The sequence below is a fragment of the Ixodes scapularis genome, unplaced genomic scaffold, assembly GCF_016920785.2.
Source record: "Ixodes scapularis isolate PalLabHiFi unplaced genomic scaffold, ASM1692078v2 PGA_scaffold12__126_contigs__length_90152505, whole genome shotgun sequence".
NCBI lineage: Eukaryota > Metazoa > Arthropoda > Arachnida > Ixodida > Ixodidae > Ixodes > Ixodes scapularis.
This window is the reverse complement of record NW_024609838.1, coordinates 34754892-34770318: the sequence shown is the minus strand read 5'-3', so window position 1 is coordinate 34770318 and position 15427 is coordinate 34754892. Positions and strand designations below refer to the sequence as shown.

General features: G+C 47.0%; 1 protein-coding gene across 1 annotated transcript; it reads right to left on the bottom strand.

Moving 5' to 3' along the window:
• Positions 1-798: 798 nt before the first annotated feature.
• On the bottom strand, positions 799-14046 carry LOC8028002 (RNA-dependent RNA polymerase 6; the record flags this gene model as incomplete). The annotated part of the gene is given in 5 exon segments (XM_042289511.1): positions 799-2138; positions 2670-4013; positions 4489-4613; positions 10756-10902; positions 13855-14046. Coding segments are annotated over 5 exon segments (2054 nt in total), but the record flags the coding sequence as incomplete, so codon positions are not given.
• Between the last annotated feature and the right edge of the window lie 1381 nt (positions 14047-15427).

Sequence of the window (15427 nt, the reverse complement as noted above, 5' to 3'; positions counted from 1 at the left end):
GCACCTAAGTGCTGCGCTCTAAAAACAGCGCCAAAGTGCGACACGATGGCATTCGTCCATCTTCATGTGCATCGACTAAATTAATATCAAGCCCGGCGGACTGTCCCGTGATTTACGCTCTTATTATGTGTTCGTGGTGGTACGTGTTCGAGCCTTCGACTGTGATCTGACCCAGAAATACATATTTGTGACATTTTCCTTTCCCTCCTACTTTGAACATTAAGATCGACCCACATCATTTTTTTTTATCTGCTTAAATCCATTTCAACAATGACACTTTGGCGCAATGTGTGGCAGATTTTCGTTCTTGGCGCAACCCTGCGCAAATGGCGCAGCCCTATTACGTGGCAGAAGTAACTTACATTATGTTAAAATCGTTTTCGAGCGTATCCATGCACATAACAATATCAACATTGAAAGCAGCATAAAATAGTAAAGACTCAATCGTAGCAATCGTTCATCCTGTGCGACTAAAAATGTGTAGCCCACAACAGAAGAGGTCCAATGAGCTTGAAACTCGTGTAGCGCCTACTAGTTCTCGTGATCACAGAACATAAGCAGCTCATCCCATCTTGTAGAGGTGCACACGCTGTAAAACAGCACAAAAGTAACCGGAAAGACACAATCTGGAAGTGTCCTGTACAGTGACAGCAATAGTATTCAGCAGATAGGTCACCCAACAGAATAGGCGCAGTCTTGAACATGGCAGCCGGGCAAACTTTTCGTCTACAACCAAGCTTGATTTTACTGTGGTGCCTCGAAACCAGATTAAACAAATCAGCGTCTTAACGACACAGGTAGGCCAAAACAAGTCAGTTTTATTCCACCAATAAGCATTCTTTATATAAAATACTCATACAAAATAATGTGTAAGGCAGTGTTTGGACCCTGGTTGTAATAGCTCGCGAGTTGCTACAAAAAACTTGACTGGGAAATGACTGTGTAGCAGTGTGCAGAGACCATGCTCCACAAAGACAAGCAAGAGTATACAGGTAAAGGCACCCTGAAACATTGTCAACCAAACTTTGTATGACTGGATGCAGGAAGGCACTAGGAATGGGTAAAGCTTTTAAAATAGGAACACAAGGTTCAGAACCAGCATGAAAAAGATCAAACCTGGTCCCATACAAGCGAGTAAGTAAGAAAATAAACCGCATGGGCAGGTAAATTGATACCCGACCTTGGCACCGGTTGTATGAAGTCATCAGAGCATGGCAGCATGGTAAAGTATGGGGTGTTCGTGAGCGCAATTTGGGCGCAGAGATTAATATAAGTCAATGAACAAAGTGCAATAAAACTTTTCACAACGATCCCTTTAGGTGGTGCATTTTTAAACTCAAGTTTCATGAATTTCCTGGAAAAAAAAATGAAAGCCCAAAAAAGCCTGTCATCTGACTGATTCACGAATCTACTGAATCGGCTTTCGGGTGTTAATATCTCAGGGGAGCACTCACGCTTTTGTTTCATGCTGCGCCACCTGCAAGTAGCAGGGTAAACTAGGTGGTCTGCGATCGTTTTCCTCCCGTGCATAGGAATAATTGTAGTTGTTTGAATCAAACTTTTTTCTAGAAAGCAACACCCATGAAACTTGAGTATAATAAATGCACCACTTAAAAATACCTTTGAGAAAAGTTTCATTGCCTTCCGTTCATTGGCTCGTTTATTTTAATTTTTCTATGCCGGAATAGAACTCAGATATACCCTGTAGGAGCAAGGCACCCTATGGCAGTGATTCATCATCATAACCTGTGGTCATAGATGAAATTCTTCGCTAGTTATATAAAGCCCTTTAGAATGAAAAAGAGATCCCCCCTCTACGATGTGCAGAAGGGGTCAAATAGGAATGAGCTCTTAGACTTTTAGAGTTGCCATGTCATCGAGTTGGCAACTCATTAAGTTAGGAGGAAACTTTCCAGGTCCTTGGAGAGGATGGCCTTTTCGAACGACGGCCGCAGCAAGAGGTCCTCGAGAAACCAGCGCTGCCAATCCCGCCCGACAACCGACACTATGATGTAGTGGTAGTTCTTGGACCTCCTGGTGCTTCGGATGTTGACCGTCTGAACTCCAGACCAGCTGATAAGCAGATTGACCACACCGTCCGTGTCCACCGCCAGTCTGCTTCGGAAGGACGGACTCACCTGTGCCATGCGCAAGTTTTCAACGCGTCATGAGAGTGCAATAGCACAAACACGAAAGTTCAAACTGAGATTTAAACTGCAGGGCTCAGTTTTGGCTTTTTTCCACAGGCACCAATGGTTCCTCTCACAAGTTTTGCACCAGGATATCAAAGGTGCAGATGCACGAGCTTAGCTCTGCAATTTGCCTTTCTGAACTTGCGGACAAAAGATAGATTCCAGAGATTCCTGCCAGAATGTTGCACAGAGCACTTGAGAGAGAGCAGGGTCTTTACTCAAACCTGGTCTCCAGGAACCCCGGCAAACGTAAACTTTACAAATGATAAATGTTGAACATAATCGAGGCAACATTCGTCATGTGCACAGTGAGCTGTCTCGGGGCGATGCCGCGTAAAGCATTTCCACACCATAGCAGGGCACCACAAGAGCAACAGATCTGTCTCGACTTTCCCAACTTTGACCATGGCCAAGGACGAGAATGAACAGTTGCCCTTCCCGTGCCAGCTGAAGATACAACATAAAAAGAGCAATTACCTTCAAGCGGATGGGATTCCCCTCGTAGACGTCCTGCATGGGCTCATGAAGGTCGGTGTCGCACGGCAATCCCACGTGGCAGGGATCCCTCGAGAGTGCCAGCATGTTGTATGTTCTCAGTGCCGCCATAGTCACACTATGTGTGTGTGAGGCAGACAGTCTGCAGAGGCTGCAAGGTGGGTACTCCACTGACGTGCTGCTCACGTAGCGGAGGAACCCCACCACATAGCCACCTGCCGTTGCCAGCTGCCCTCCAAAAAACTCGTCGCACGAGGTGTGCTGAACATCCGTCTTGTTCGGCAGCTCCCGATCTGCTGGTCCAGATGAGGAACTTTGCGAAACAAAGCTATTGAAGAGTGTGGTCAGGCAGCGATTGCAGATGCCTGGTCCACCTACAGTCGTATCCTTCATCAGTTCTTCCTTGGTCGCCCATTTGGTGACCGTTTCGAAGGCAAGCTCTTCCACAGACTTGCCAGACTGCTCCTTGTCGAGCACTCCGTTCAACTTCGTAATCAACGGGTTCCGCGGAGCTGGTGCCGGCTTCAATTCCGAAGCATTCACTTGCTTCATTACGAGAAGGAGCACGTCGGAGACGGACCACGGGAAGCTGTAGCAGTTGGTCTCCTGCCAGACTCCAGCATATGTCACCATGTACCAGGCAGATGCCACCTGCAGAAGGACCGTCAGCTTACCGGCCTCCGTGGGCACTTTCAAGCTCTGGCAGGCAGCATCGACGTCCCTGAAGAACTGCTCCCTCGTGCTCTTAACCAAGTCCCGGTACTGCTTCTCAACGAGCGCCTCCACGCTCGCCTTGTCAGTCTTGCTTTTGTTGTAGTCGGAGACGCTGTTGATAATACCAGAGACCACCTCGCCCTCGGTCTTGATGCCGTGCTGACGGAGGATCTGCTCCATCCGCGAGCCGTAAACCGCCAGCGCCGTCTGCGCGGATTCCTCGTGGTCCCTCCAACCAGGGTACTCAAACAGAGCGTGGTTGCCATCTCCGTCGGCGGCGCGGTCTTGGAAGTTGGTGCTCACAACCGCCTCGAGCGACCGGTGCAGGCGGTACAGGTGTCCCAGGACGTGCTGGGACCGGTATGTGTCCTTGAAGCCACCCTTCTCCATGAAGTCTGGGTACTGCAGCGGCTTCTCATCCCTGTCAAGGGAGGCGGTCTCGCCGGTCTTCGCGAAGTCGAGGCAGGTGGAGATCTTCTGGGCGATCTTGAGACAGCGTTTGGAAAATATTCCGTCGTCCTCCTTGTCTGCCCACGCGAGGTGTGCGTTGGACATGATGCCCACGTTGTCGTTCTTGATGTAGTTGCAGACAAACTGGATCATACCCTCCACCTGTTGGGAAGGTACGGGGGCAAAGAGTGAGACGGCATTATGGCACCTGGATTGCGTTTTACTTTGGTGCGTTTACCATCCTACTCCAACCATGCATCGAAAGTGGTCCCAAAGCGGCAACACCTTGCAACATAAGAGCCGGCATGTTGTGCTGTCGGATGTCGCCATCCCGACGGTTGGTCATAAAAATACTGGCGAAAAAGGCGACTGGACGCAAGGGTTGCTGTCGCTGCAATGCTGTGCCGCCGCTGCCAGGATCACGGCAGGCAATGAAGTGCACGAGGGTTTTATGACGTCATCAGGTGGAAACCGAGGCACCACTTTTGAGGACACGGTAAGCAAACCAACTGGAGATGCACTCCAGGCATCATAATGGCACAGGGCAATTCGCTGGGGAATGGTTAAATGGCGCACGTAGACCAAAGACAAAATCGAGGTTGGAGACAGAGTCTCAAGAATTTTGGCAGGAACTCACCAGGCTGCTGTTTGATGTCGCCGTTGAAGAGGAGTCGCTGAACACCATGGGCTGCTTGTTGGAGCCTGGAAAGAAAAGGTCCTCTTCCCAGATGACGATGTACTCGTCACCGTCCAGGTCGGAACCTGCGTGGCATTTACGAGTGAAGAAGCTAAGTCGGATTAACAATATTTTAAAGCGCAGCTTTTAGGCGCCCGTTTCTGCGTATAGCGGCATCGGCATCGATGTCACCGTCAGCATAACCGCGCGCATCTCATTATTTATAGGAGATCACAAACCTATACAAGAAACTGAATTGGTGTGTAGGTCTGTGATGTCCCATAATGCATCACTGCGCATTCAGTTTCCTTGCTAGATTTAGCGGCAAAACTGACGTCACATGTCCTCAACACCAATTCAGTTTCCCCACTAAATTTAGCAGAGAACTGAATTGGTGTTGAGGTCATGTGGCATCAGTTTTTTCACTAAATTTCGCGGGGAAACCGACTTTATGTGTAAGTCATGTGACATCATTTTTTCCACTAAATTTAGCGGGGAAACTGAATTGGTGTTGAGGTCATGTGACGTCAATTTTCCCACCAAATCTAGCAGGGAAATTGAATTTGTTCATAGGTGACGTGACACGAAATCATGTGATGCCATTTTCCCAGCTAAATTTAGCGGGGAAACTGAATTGGTGTTGAGGTCACGTCACGTCAATTTTCCAGCTAAATTTAGCGGGGAAATTGTGATGTGATGTGACGTCACAGTCCATGGCTTCACGAGATGCGGCTTTACAAAATCCAGAGCAACTAGCCAAAAACGTTTCACGTTGAAACAAACACCGCGCACATTGCATTATAGAAATCCCACCTAGAGCACTGCACAAGCCGGAATTTCTCGGCCCGGCCAGGTGGCGGCACGGCCTGGGCCCGGCCCGAAGCCGATAGGAGATTTAATTTCTAGCCCCAGCCCGGTCGAGAAACTGCCCGGGCCCGGCCCGAGTCCGATAGAATATATAATTTCTAGGCCCGGCCCGGGCCCGGCTTGGGTGGGTCTGGCAGAATTCTGAGACAGAAGCTTGAACTCCGCCTGAGCCCGGCAAAATTCTTAAAATATAAGGCCAACCCGAGCCGGGCTTAGGCGCAACTGAGCCAGAAAAGGTTTGCAGCCCAAAAAATACATGAGCCCGAAAGCTTGCAAGCTTCAACCTACAAACTGTCTAATAATAAAGCGAGCAACTTGATTTAAATTTCTCTAAAACTTGGACAGAGTTTTTTTGACACAAGAAATATCCCGATTTAGACAATGCATTTTCGAGAATATAAGCGAAATATGCACTTCATAAGTGATTTCGAGAAAAAAAAAAAAGGCCAATATTTTATTTATGCATTTCTTGAAGAGATGCTGGACTTTTCGATCAATTTGTTTCACGAATAGCTTCACTCTCTACATGTTTTTGTGAAGAAACAATCACAATCACGCTAGTGCATGTTCAAAAGGCTGTGTAAGCATAAAATTATGTATGGTAGGTAGCTTATCTTTGGTGGCATAGTAAGGCCTCTTGCACAAAGTGCAAAGTCAAGCTTGCAATGTTTTCTTCTGGTTATTGTGGCGTAAGCTACACTGGCCAAGGTTGAGCAGTTTCACATGGCTCCTGGAGAGCCGTGCTGCACATGCGCGAGGAGCAGTGACGCAGCGGGCAGGACTGGTATGGCGCCTAGGTCAGTCCCCGATGCATGCGCCGTGTGCATGCACCCATTCAGAGATCATAGCTCGCGCTGTCCGGTTGTTCTGGGCGGCAGCTTGGTTGCTTGATACATAACAACACGGCGCACAGGTGGCCGAACCAACGACGGGCATCTGGCACGCCCCAGCGGAGGATTAATTTGGACCATCTGGGGATCTTTTGACGTACCCGAAAGCTCGGTTACACGACGCCTCCTCCGCAATAAGAAGAGCGGAGAAGCTTAACTCATCGGATCCCAAAGTAGTCACATAATGCGTATAACATGTGTTTCATTGAAGCAGCAGTAAGCATGATAATAAAGTTAATCCTAGACAACCAGGAAAGCTAAGAATAACTCACTGAACCTAAGCTTACGCTACATATATCCTAGCATAGTCGAGCTAAGCCACTGCAATTTTTTTTTCTTTTTTTTAATGCAGAGGAAGAAGACAGTTATGTTGTACCCTGACACTGGAGTGCTCTCGTTTTCTTGACCGCACCAAAGCCTCCGAAATCCTGAAGCGCGAGCGAAGGCTTTCGCGCTTCGGAATCTTGTAGGCCATGACCGCAGTTTCCCCCTATGCTGGAGGAATCCATACGTTTCCTTTTATCCATATGAAGGCTTTCCAAGTGCCATTTTGTTTTTGCATTTTGCTTGTTTGTTTTCATTGAACCTAAAAGATCAATGAGCACAATTTGTGTTACCAACAATTGAGAATTTGCGGCACACGACTGCCCAGCCAGGGCCCAAAAATATTTTGTTCAGTCCCAAGCCCAGCCCGGGCCCGAGAAAATCCATGCTACCTGGCCCGGGCCCAGCCCGCAGGCCGGGCCGGGCTTGGGCTTTTGGGCTGGCCCGGGCCCGTGCAGTGCTCTAATCCCACAATACCCTCCTCGTCCTCCATGGCCTGCCCTCAAACAAAACAAAAATATAAAATAAATATATATATACATACAGGGTGATTCACGAAAGGTGGACAAATTCGATATTGCGCAAACTATGCGTCACAACAAAAAAAGAAGACTTGTGTCATTTTGGTCCTGGGCCAGGGGCCTATTTAAGAAAATTATTAAATTTCAGGATAATTACATTGTTAATTATGTTTGCGTAATTAACTTCTTTAATTGTGTTTAAAGGCATGGTTTCAATTAGAAAATTGCTCAGCATCATCGAAAGACACTAAATCAACAAATTGCAGAACGATAGAAGGCACGCGCAGCATTTTACTGGTTTCTGAAAAACTGCACTATATCGACGAATTTTTAAGCTTCGGTTTGCTATCAGGGCGCATCTCGGCCCCGACAACACTGCACCCCGTGGAGAAATAGTGCAACCAGCCTCTGCTGCGCTGTCCTCGCACAACTTAAAAACCCTTCGAATTTGTGCGGTTTTTCAGAAAGCCGTAGAGTGCTGCGCGTGCCTTCTATCGTTCTGCAATTCGTTGATTTAGTGTTTTTCGACGATGCTCAGCAATTTTCTAATTGAAACCACGCCTTTAAACACAATATTAAAAAAATAATTACGCAAAAATAACTAACAATCTCATTATCCCAGACTTTAAAGGCCCCTGGCCCAGGACCAAAACGACACAAGCCTTTTTTTGTTGCGATGCATAGTTTTTGCAATTTCCAATTTGTCCACCTTTCGTGAAACACCCTGCATATTTCTCTCTCAAATTCTCTACCACGGTATATCAACAAAATCAACAGACCTCAAGAGCTGCACTCTAATTTCGCATTAAGACCCGTTCAAACACTTGCGACGTCTTAAGACCAAGTTCCTTGGAACCTTTTAAAATCTCTTACAATGAGAGGACATACTGTCACCATCTATTGGGTAGCAGTAAAAACTTGGCAATCCCGCATAATTTCTATTTCTCTTGCACACCATCCTTTCTTTCTTGGCTTGAAAAACTTTTGTCAACGTTATAAATGACCCTTTCTCATAGGTATTAGGCACATTTGACCTCAGAAATCCCGCCAAACCATCGCTCTTGTGAAATGCAGTTCCAGGGTCACCGCTTAGATGGCACCAGTGTACTCTTTCATCCTAAGAAATTGTAAGAGGTTTCAAGGAACTCAGTTCTAAGGGGTCGCAAGTGTGTGAACAAGCCTTTACAGAGAAGCGGAAACATCTAATTTTTACAGCGAAGCTCTTATGCACTAGGATCTGGGAAAAAAATGTGTCCGCGGATGTTGACAGAAAACTCCCCCTGTGGTCCTGGCAAGTATGAATAAATAAAAATAAAAAGAGGCCAGCATGAGTCAACCATCCTTGGCATTATTAAATAGTGAGGTCCTGATCCCTTGTTATCATCTCTAGGCATCGTCCTCGAGGTCGTCCTCGAGGTAGTCCTTGAGGTCGTCCTAGACATCGTCCTTGAGGTCCTCCGTGAGGTTGTCCTAGGCGTCGTCCTTGAGGCGTCGCCCTTGAGGTCATCCTAGACGTGTCTTCAAGGTCGTCCTAGATGTCATCCTTGAGGTAGTCCTTGAGGTCGTCCTCTAGGCGTTGTCCTCGAGGTTGTCCTAGAAGTTGTCCTTAAGGTCGCCCTAGGCTTGTCCTCTAGGCCCATCATCCTAGACAACATAAAAATAACACCTTCGCTGGTCCTACATCTTCAGGTGAAGTGGAAGGGCTCTACAATTTTTTTTAAAAAAGAAGATGGCACTTGTTTGTAAAAGTCACTCTTTGGGGATTGTGAAGATTTATAGGTACAATGCTTCCAGAGTTTACAGTAAACAGCAATTATAAGAAAGAAAAACCGAGAACATGCGTTTTTATATTTGTGTAGGGACATTGAGGATTGGTGACACTATCAGAAAGAGTTTGAAGCAGCTCTTCAATCAATCTTTTGTTTAGGTATGTTTTGAGTGTGCAAGTGTTAATCTTCTTTGGTTCCTGAAAAGCAGGATGTTCTGCAGCCTAGTGGTCTTCAGGGTGTGGATATATAAGGTGATCGAATAAATACGGTAGTCAACTTGGTGACATTGTTCCTCCTTTTTACAGCGATAGCTGTTATGGGCTCTTCCCACACTGGAAATGACGTCCATTGATGATGTCAATGTTCTTGTCATTCTTGACATTGTAGTTGGCGTGCTAGGACGTAGGGTGCCCGTCCTCGATGTTGCGAATTCCTTAAAAAAGATTGCCCACTGCCCTTGCGAAATGAACCTGGGTCTGCTGCGTGCGAAGCGGATCCGTTACAGCAGAGCTATGCCACAGCGTTAACAACCCGCTTTATACTTGGGGTTTTTGCAGTACCTGCAATGCCCATTGCATGCACTCTCTGGAAAAGTACAAGGAAATGGCCAATAACAAGATGCCACCATAGCACCGTTAATGTCAAGAGCCCATGTTGGGAGATGCACTTTCAAACGCTCTGAAACAAAAGCATCCGGAATAAAATGGTCAGATGACTATTTTGTTCCAAACACTTTTATTCACAAACCTCAGGGTGCAAAAATGCGATGCCGATGCTTAACAAGTTCGCCGTGAAGTGTCGCAGCAATCATTGTGAGTCTACTGTAGATTGACACAGGACTGCTCAATTTCGTTTTTCTCTGCCACTTTATAGTTTTCTTTTTTGTGTGCCAGTCTTCAGCTAATATCATAATAAACTTTCACCAGTTTGCTTGCACACTAGTTGTGTTTTAGCTAATCAACCCTTCTCAGGATGTAATTAATGTTTACAGCGCAAAAAAAAAATTTTTTTTTTTCATGCACTGCATTAAGAAGTTTTTTTTTTTTTAAACTGTGCTCTATCAAAACTCAGACAGTTTAAGATTTTCGCTCCATGAGCAGCCTTGAACACTTTTAAAAAAAAGTGAAAGCCGTTTACAACTCCCTGTAACACCGAATTAGAGCGCAGCTCTTGAGGAGGAGGAGGGAAGGGTACTGGGGGGGGGGGGTGAAGTGACCTGGGGGCGGTCACGTGACCTTGGGGGTTCACGTGAGGATGCCGGTGACGTCATCAGTGACGTCGCTGATGACGTCATCAGTGACGATGACGATGCGGACTCCGATGGGGTCATCAGCGATGATGACGATGACGATGCGGATGTCGGTGACGTCACTGATGACGTCGTCTGTGATGATGACGATGACGATGTGGATGCCGGTGACGTCATCAGTGACGTCACTGATGATGTCATCAGTGATGATGACGATGACGATGCGGATGCCGGTGAAGTCATCAGTGGCGTCATCAGTGATGATGATGACGACGATGCGGATGCCGCTGATGTCATCAGTGATGATGACGTCAATGGGGAGGTCACGTGACCTCGGGGGGGGGGGGGGGGGGGGGGGTCACGTGACCTTGGGGAGAGGGGGGGTCACGTGACCTCGATGGGGGTCGCGTGACCTTGTGGGCCACGTGACCCTAGGGGAGGGATCACGTGACCTCTGGGATCACGTGACCTTGGGGGTCACGTGGCCTTGGTTACGCCGACGGCAACGGCGACGCCGCTCAAGCCGGGAACGGGCCCCTAAGAGCTGCGCTCTAAAACTCCTCTTCCAGAACCACGGGTAAGTCAAAACCTGGTAAAGTGAAGCTCACCTGCCATCTCGTTGGGGTGTGGCCTGGGACCCTTGGCCGGGAACACAATGCAGTCTCTGACATGGTGCAATGCTGGCACGTCCACCGCCTGGAACTTGCGCACGTCGCCGGGGTGCAGGCAGGGACACTTGGTCACCAGGACAGTGCCTGTACACGTGAAAAGAAAACTTTGCCAAGTTCCGGGGATGCCTGAAGCCACCAGAAGCTCCGAAGCACGGTCGGAACAACCTTCCTCAAGTGTCTGAGACGATCCATGAGTGCTTACCGTTCCAATTCTAATTGCAAAGCAAAAGGCATTTAAACCTCTCTCTAGTAAAGTCAGGGTTTGCAAGATCTGCTCATACTAGTATACCTTAAAAAACAACAAACAAGCAGAAAAAAAAAAAAACACCCTTGATTTTTTGTTTCTTTACCAGAAAAAAGGAAAGCCCTCCTGCTCTCTGTCCAAATTAGCTCCAGGACCCACTTTTTTCGGGCAAGGAGGAAAAAGCAAGAGCGGAAATGGAGAGGACATTGAGGAACAGTGTTTTTCCTGGCAGAAAGCACTGCCCCGGTGTCGGCCCTGTGGTAGTGAAACAATTTATTCAAGCAATGTTTCTTTGCCTGAAGCAGTGGTTCTCAGCCACTGATGTTTGGGACCCCTTTTTGGATTGGCAGGGGCGATGGGGAACCCATCCATTGGGGAAAGATGGGGTATTGAACTACTGCAATGAAAGACAGGTAAATGAGAAAAACTAAATGCATGCGAACCAACCCTGAAGCTCTGAAATAAAGAATGATCAACCCTACTCACTCAGCACACATGGTTCGATCTATTTAGCTTTGTGAAAAAGCATTCATAATAAAGCAAGATTTATTGCTCGGCTTGACTAGTGACAGAGGCCTTCGGGGACCCGAAGAAGGCTTTCAGGGACCCCAAGGGTCCCTGAAAGCCTTGAGGACCACTGGACCAGAGAAAGGGTCAATGCACTTCTTTTAATGTGACAGCATTAACTGTCCCATATGGAGCGAGCCAACATCATCAGCTGTGCCAAACGGCGAATAAATTCCCGAAGCCGCGATCTGAGGCATCCCAGCTTTGAAACCACGCAGAAAGCCACGCAAAACGGCAGTAATATGGACCCGCTGCGCATCAGTTTCAATTAGCGCCTCCACGTGGCGCTGTATGTTTGCGAGGAAGCGACTCCACCGCTCCATGCCCAAGGTCAGCGTGGCGAGGAGAGCGCGCGCACTCGGCTGTCGACGCAAGTACGCTGCAGACGAAAAAGAGAGCGGAGGAACAGCATGCATGTTTTCGCATTCACAACTCATAAGAAGTGCTTAGGTGTACCTTGAGCCTTTTTTCTTCTAAATTATCTAGCAGGAGCCTATACAGCACCTGCAAGCTGTTCAGGTTTAGAACCATCAAAGGGAAATCTTGAAGGCGAAAAGTTGTTGCCTTTTTTTTCATTCAGTTTTATTTTGACGCGTCTGCCTTCGTGACATGCCAGCGGTTTTAGGTTCTGAACCGGTGTTACTTTACAGAGCTTCTCCATCGGATGATAAGCTGTCATCCCATGAATATAATTCTGAGAAGCGCTAGAAGTCTGAATCGGAAAAGCGCTTCCAGTGATGTGATTGGCCAGAGTCATTTTGGAGCACCTTTTAGAGCAGCAAAAAGTATTTTTGGAGCACATGCACACACTTCATTTTTATTCACAACACTCTAAATATTGCATTTTAAGATTCCCGTGTTGGCCTATTCAACTAAAAGACATGCCTACTTTACCTTTTCACTTCTGTGCAACCTTTTGTTGGTATAACTGCGTGGCAGGTTGGATTCCCTCAAATGCAGGAATAGCTGTTAGGTTGCACACAGAAACATTAAATATGCATGGCAACAAGATGCATGTTGATGATAAACAGTATAGACTGCTGTGCTGTGAATAGTTATTGTAGATATGAAATAGAATATAAATCAAATAGTATATCCCTCTGAAATAATGTTAGAATAGGGTAATCTTGAGCACAGAAATTTATCTTTTATTATATTTCTACTAAATGTAATAAAATTAAACTTACTGGTTGAGCTTATTTCCCAACCCCCCCCCCCTTTCCACTGCTTCATCTAATTTAGTTTTAATTAACTTTATTGACTGTACCTTAAACACGTAATACCTATATTCAGAAATGTTTACTGCTAAGTAGAGTTTTTAAATTAGCACTCGCCACGTTTTCTCCCTTCTTCTTTTTAATATACCAGACGCCTCTGTGTTTAACATACCCCACTTTGGAGGTGTGCTTTCTTCTTAGCACGCAGGCGCACTGCAGCGAAGCAAGATAAGCAAAATCGCGATGCTTACATCACACTTTTTTCACTGCAGTACACAGGTGCGCGGTGAGAAGTGCACTCAACAAACAAAAACAAAGCTAACTTACCCGCCAGGGCAGACAGCGAACGTGACTTGATATTGCGAAAATTCCGAGTACTGTTAGTGTACAGAGAGATCAAAATGAATGGTATGTTATTCGCGGCGATAATTGAAAGTTATGAAAATTTGCACAAGCCCACCATAACGATCCGGACGTGTAGGAGGGCCTCAGCTATTATATCTTCAGTATCCATAAAGTGAAATTGAGTTTCGGCACAATGTTGGCACAGATTCTACACATTTTGGTTAAATGTAGCAGGAAGTAGCAGGGCAAGTCCTTTGCAGTTTCGCACAAATGGCGTAGCAATCGCACCACTGCGCTCCCAATTGCCAATACCACCAGAGCAGTCGACATGAAGCAAGTATCTCGCGCGAAGCAACCATCTCCCCACCATCTTGGGCATATTACGTGCGTGGAGCATCTAATTTCAAGACTATAAATAGTCCAAGCAAAGCCCAACAAAATATTTATAGTTCTCCAAAGACATGACAAATAGTAACACCTTAGGCGGGGCACGCCAGTTTCGCATTTAGGCGGGCACTCTCAAATGCATAACCGCTGCCATACACGTATGCTGACGACCGCCAAACAGGCATGGCAGCCTCCTTGGCATGTCGCCACGCCCCTCAACTCTACACGAAACCGTGCACGCTCCTCCCCTCGTCAGCAACGAGAGATGCGACGCACCTGTGAGTATCTGTGCCCTGCGAGTGCCCTCCTCCTCCTCTTTCTGGGCCCCTTGCCCGGCCGTGGTGTCCAGCGGGGTGTACTGCACAAACACCTCCCCGTACTCCAGGCTGTACGTCTCATCCACCACGCCCAGCATGTTGCGTCCCTTGTTCGGCGGCACGGCAATCCTAGTTCGCGTGCGAAGACCGTCTGCATCGGAGACAATTCTTGCCATAAGAACCACGGAATGGACACCGGCTCTCGTAGGCAACCTGGTGGCACAAAGTGTTCAACCAGGTTGCCCGCACGTTAAATTATATCTATGGCCATCTGTACTGCAAGGGGCAAAGTGCAATCAGCCACGTGAACAGCACTTCTCAAGTTCAAGTTTATTATCTTCAAAGACATCCGTTGGATGGATTACATGAGAAGTGCGTAAACAAGTCAACAAGGGATTACTAAAAAATATCACAATAAACAATTTAAGGCAAAAAAGAACAAAAAGACACAGGATACCACATATCCAAAAAGGCTTTGCACTTGGAGTGGAACGATGGTTAGCATCGGTTACTATAAGGTCAGTTGGCGAATACCAGTCGTTGATGCATAGCGAAAGTGGGGAAAATTTGTGCCGATTGGTGCGTTATTGTAATGGTTCAATTTTGAGAGGAAGATCACACTGAAGAGATATGTAGGAAGGAGAATGACAACAAGTGGATCTTAAATGAGGAAGGTTATAGTACAGGTTATGAAAGAAGCACAGCCGAGACAGTTTTCTATGCGTAGATAAAGCCAAAAGACTGGATTCAGATTTGAGTTGCAACATGCTCGTGTGGGGTGAGTAGTTCTGATGAATGAACCGGGCCGCTTTGTTTAGCAAGGATTTGAGATTGTTAATGAAGTAGGCTTGATCAGGGTTCCAGATTATGCTTCCATATTCTAACTGTGAGTGAACAAGTGTTCTATGTGCTGCGAGTATAGTAAGAGCTGATGCTTCATATAAATTTCTATGTAAAAAACCAGGTATTATGCTCACCAAGGTTTTTATTTGTACATGACATACGAGCCCACCTACCCAGGACACAATTCGTGGCTCGAAATTCGTTTTCTTTCCGCCCAAAACTGCCGATCGAGAACTGGCCAGTTTGAGTCGCGCTCACTCTCTTTTTCATAGTCACGTGCTGTTTTGTAAGGTTTAGACACAACCACCAAAGATAATCAAAGTCGTATGTCATCGAAGGCACACTCAATACTAAAAATAGACAAAAAATAGGCTCAGCATTCTTTGCGGATTAAAAAAGCTGAAAATACACTGACTGCAAAAAACAAATTTAAAGTTGCATAGCCACATGACTTCGGTAACTTTCTCTTCCTCTATATTTCTTCTTCCGCCCCAGTCAACAGGCCCGTAGCCGGGGGGGGGGGGGGGGGGGGGGCATGGGGCTTGGGCCCCCCCCCCCCCCCCCCCCCCCCGAAATCTCACTTCGCTGGGACCCCCCTCTCCCCCCTTTCCCTCAAACAGACAGCATTTTGTCAGGGGCGGGCCCCCCCCAAAACAAAATCCTGGCTACGTGCCTGCCAGTCAAGTTTC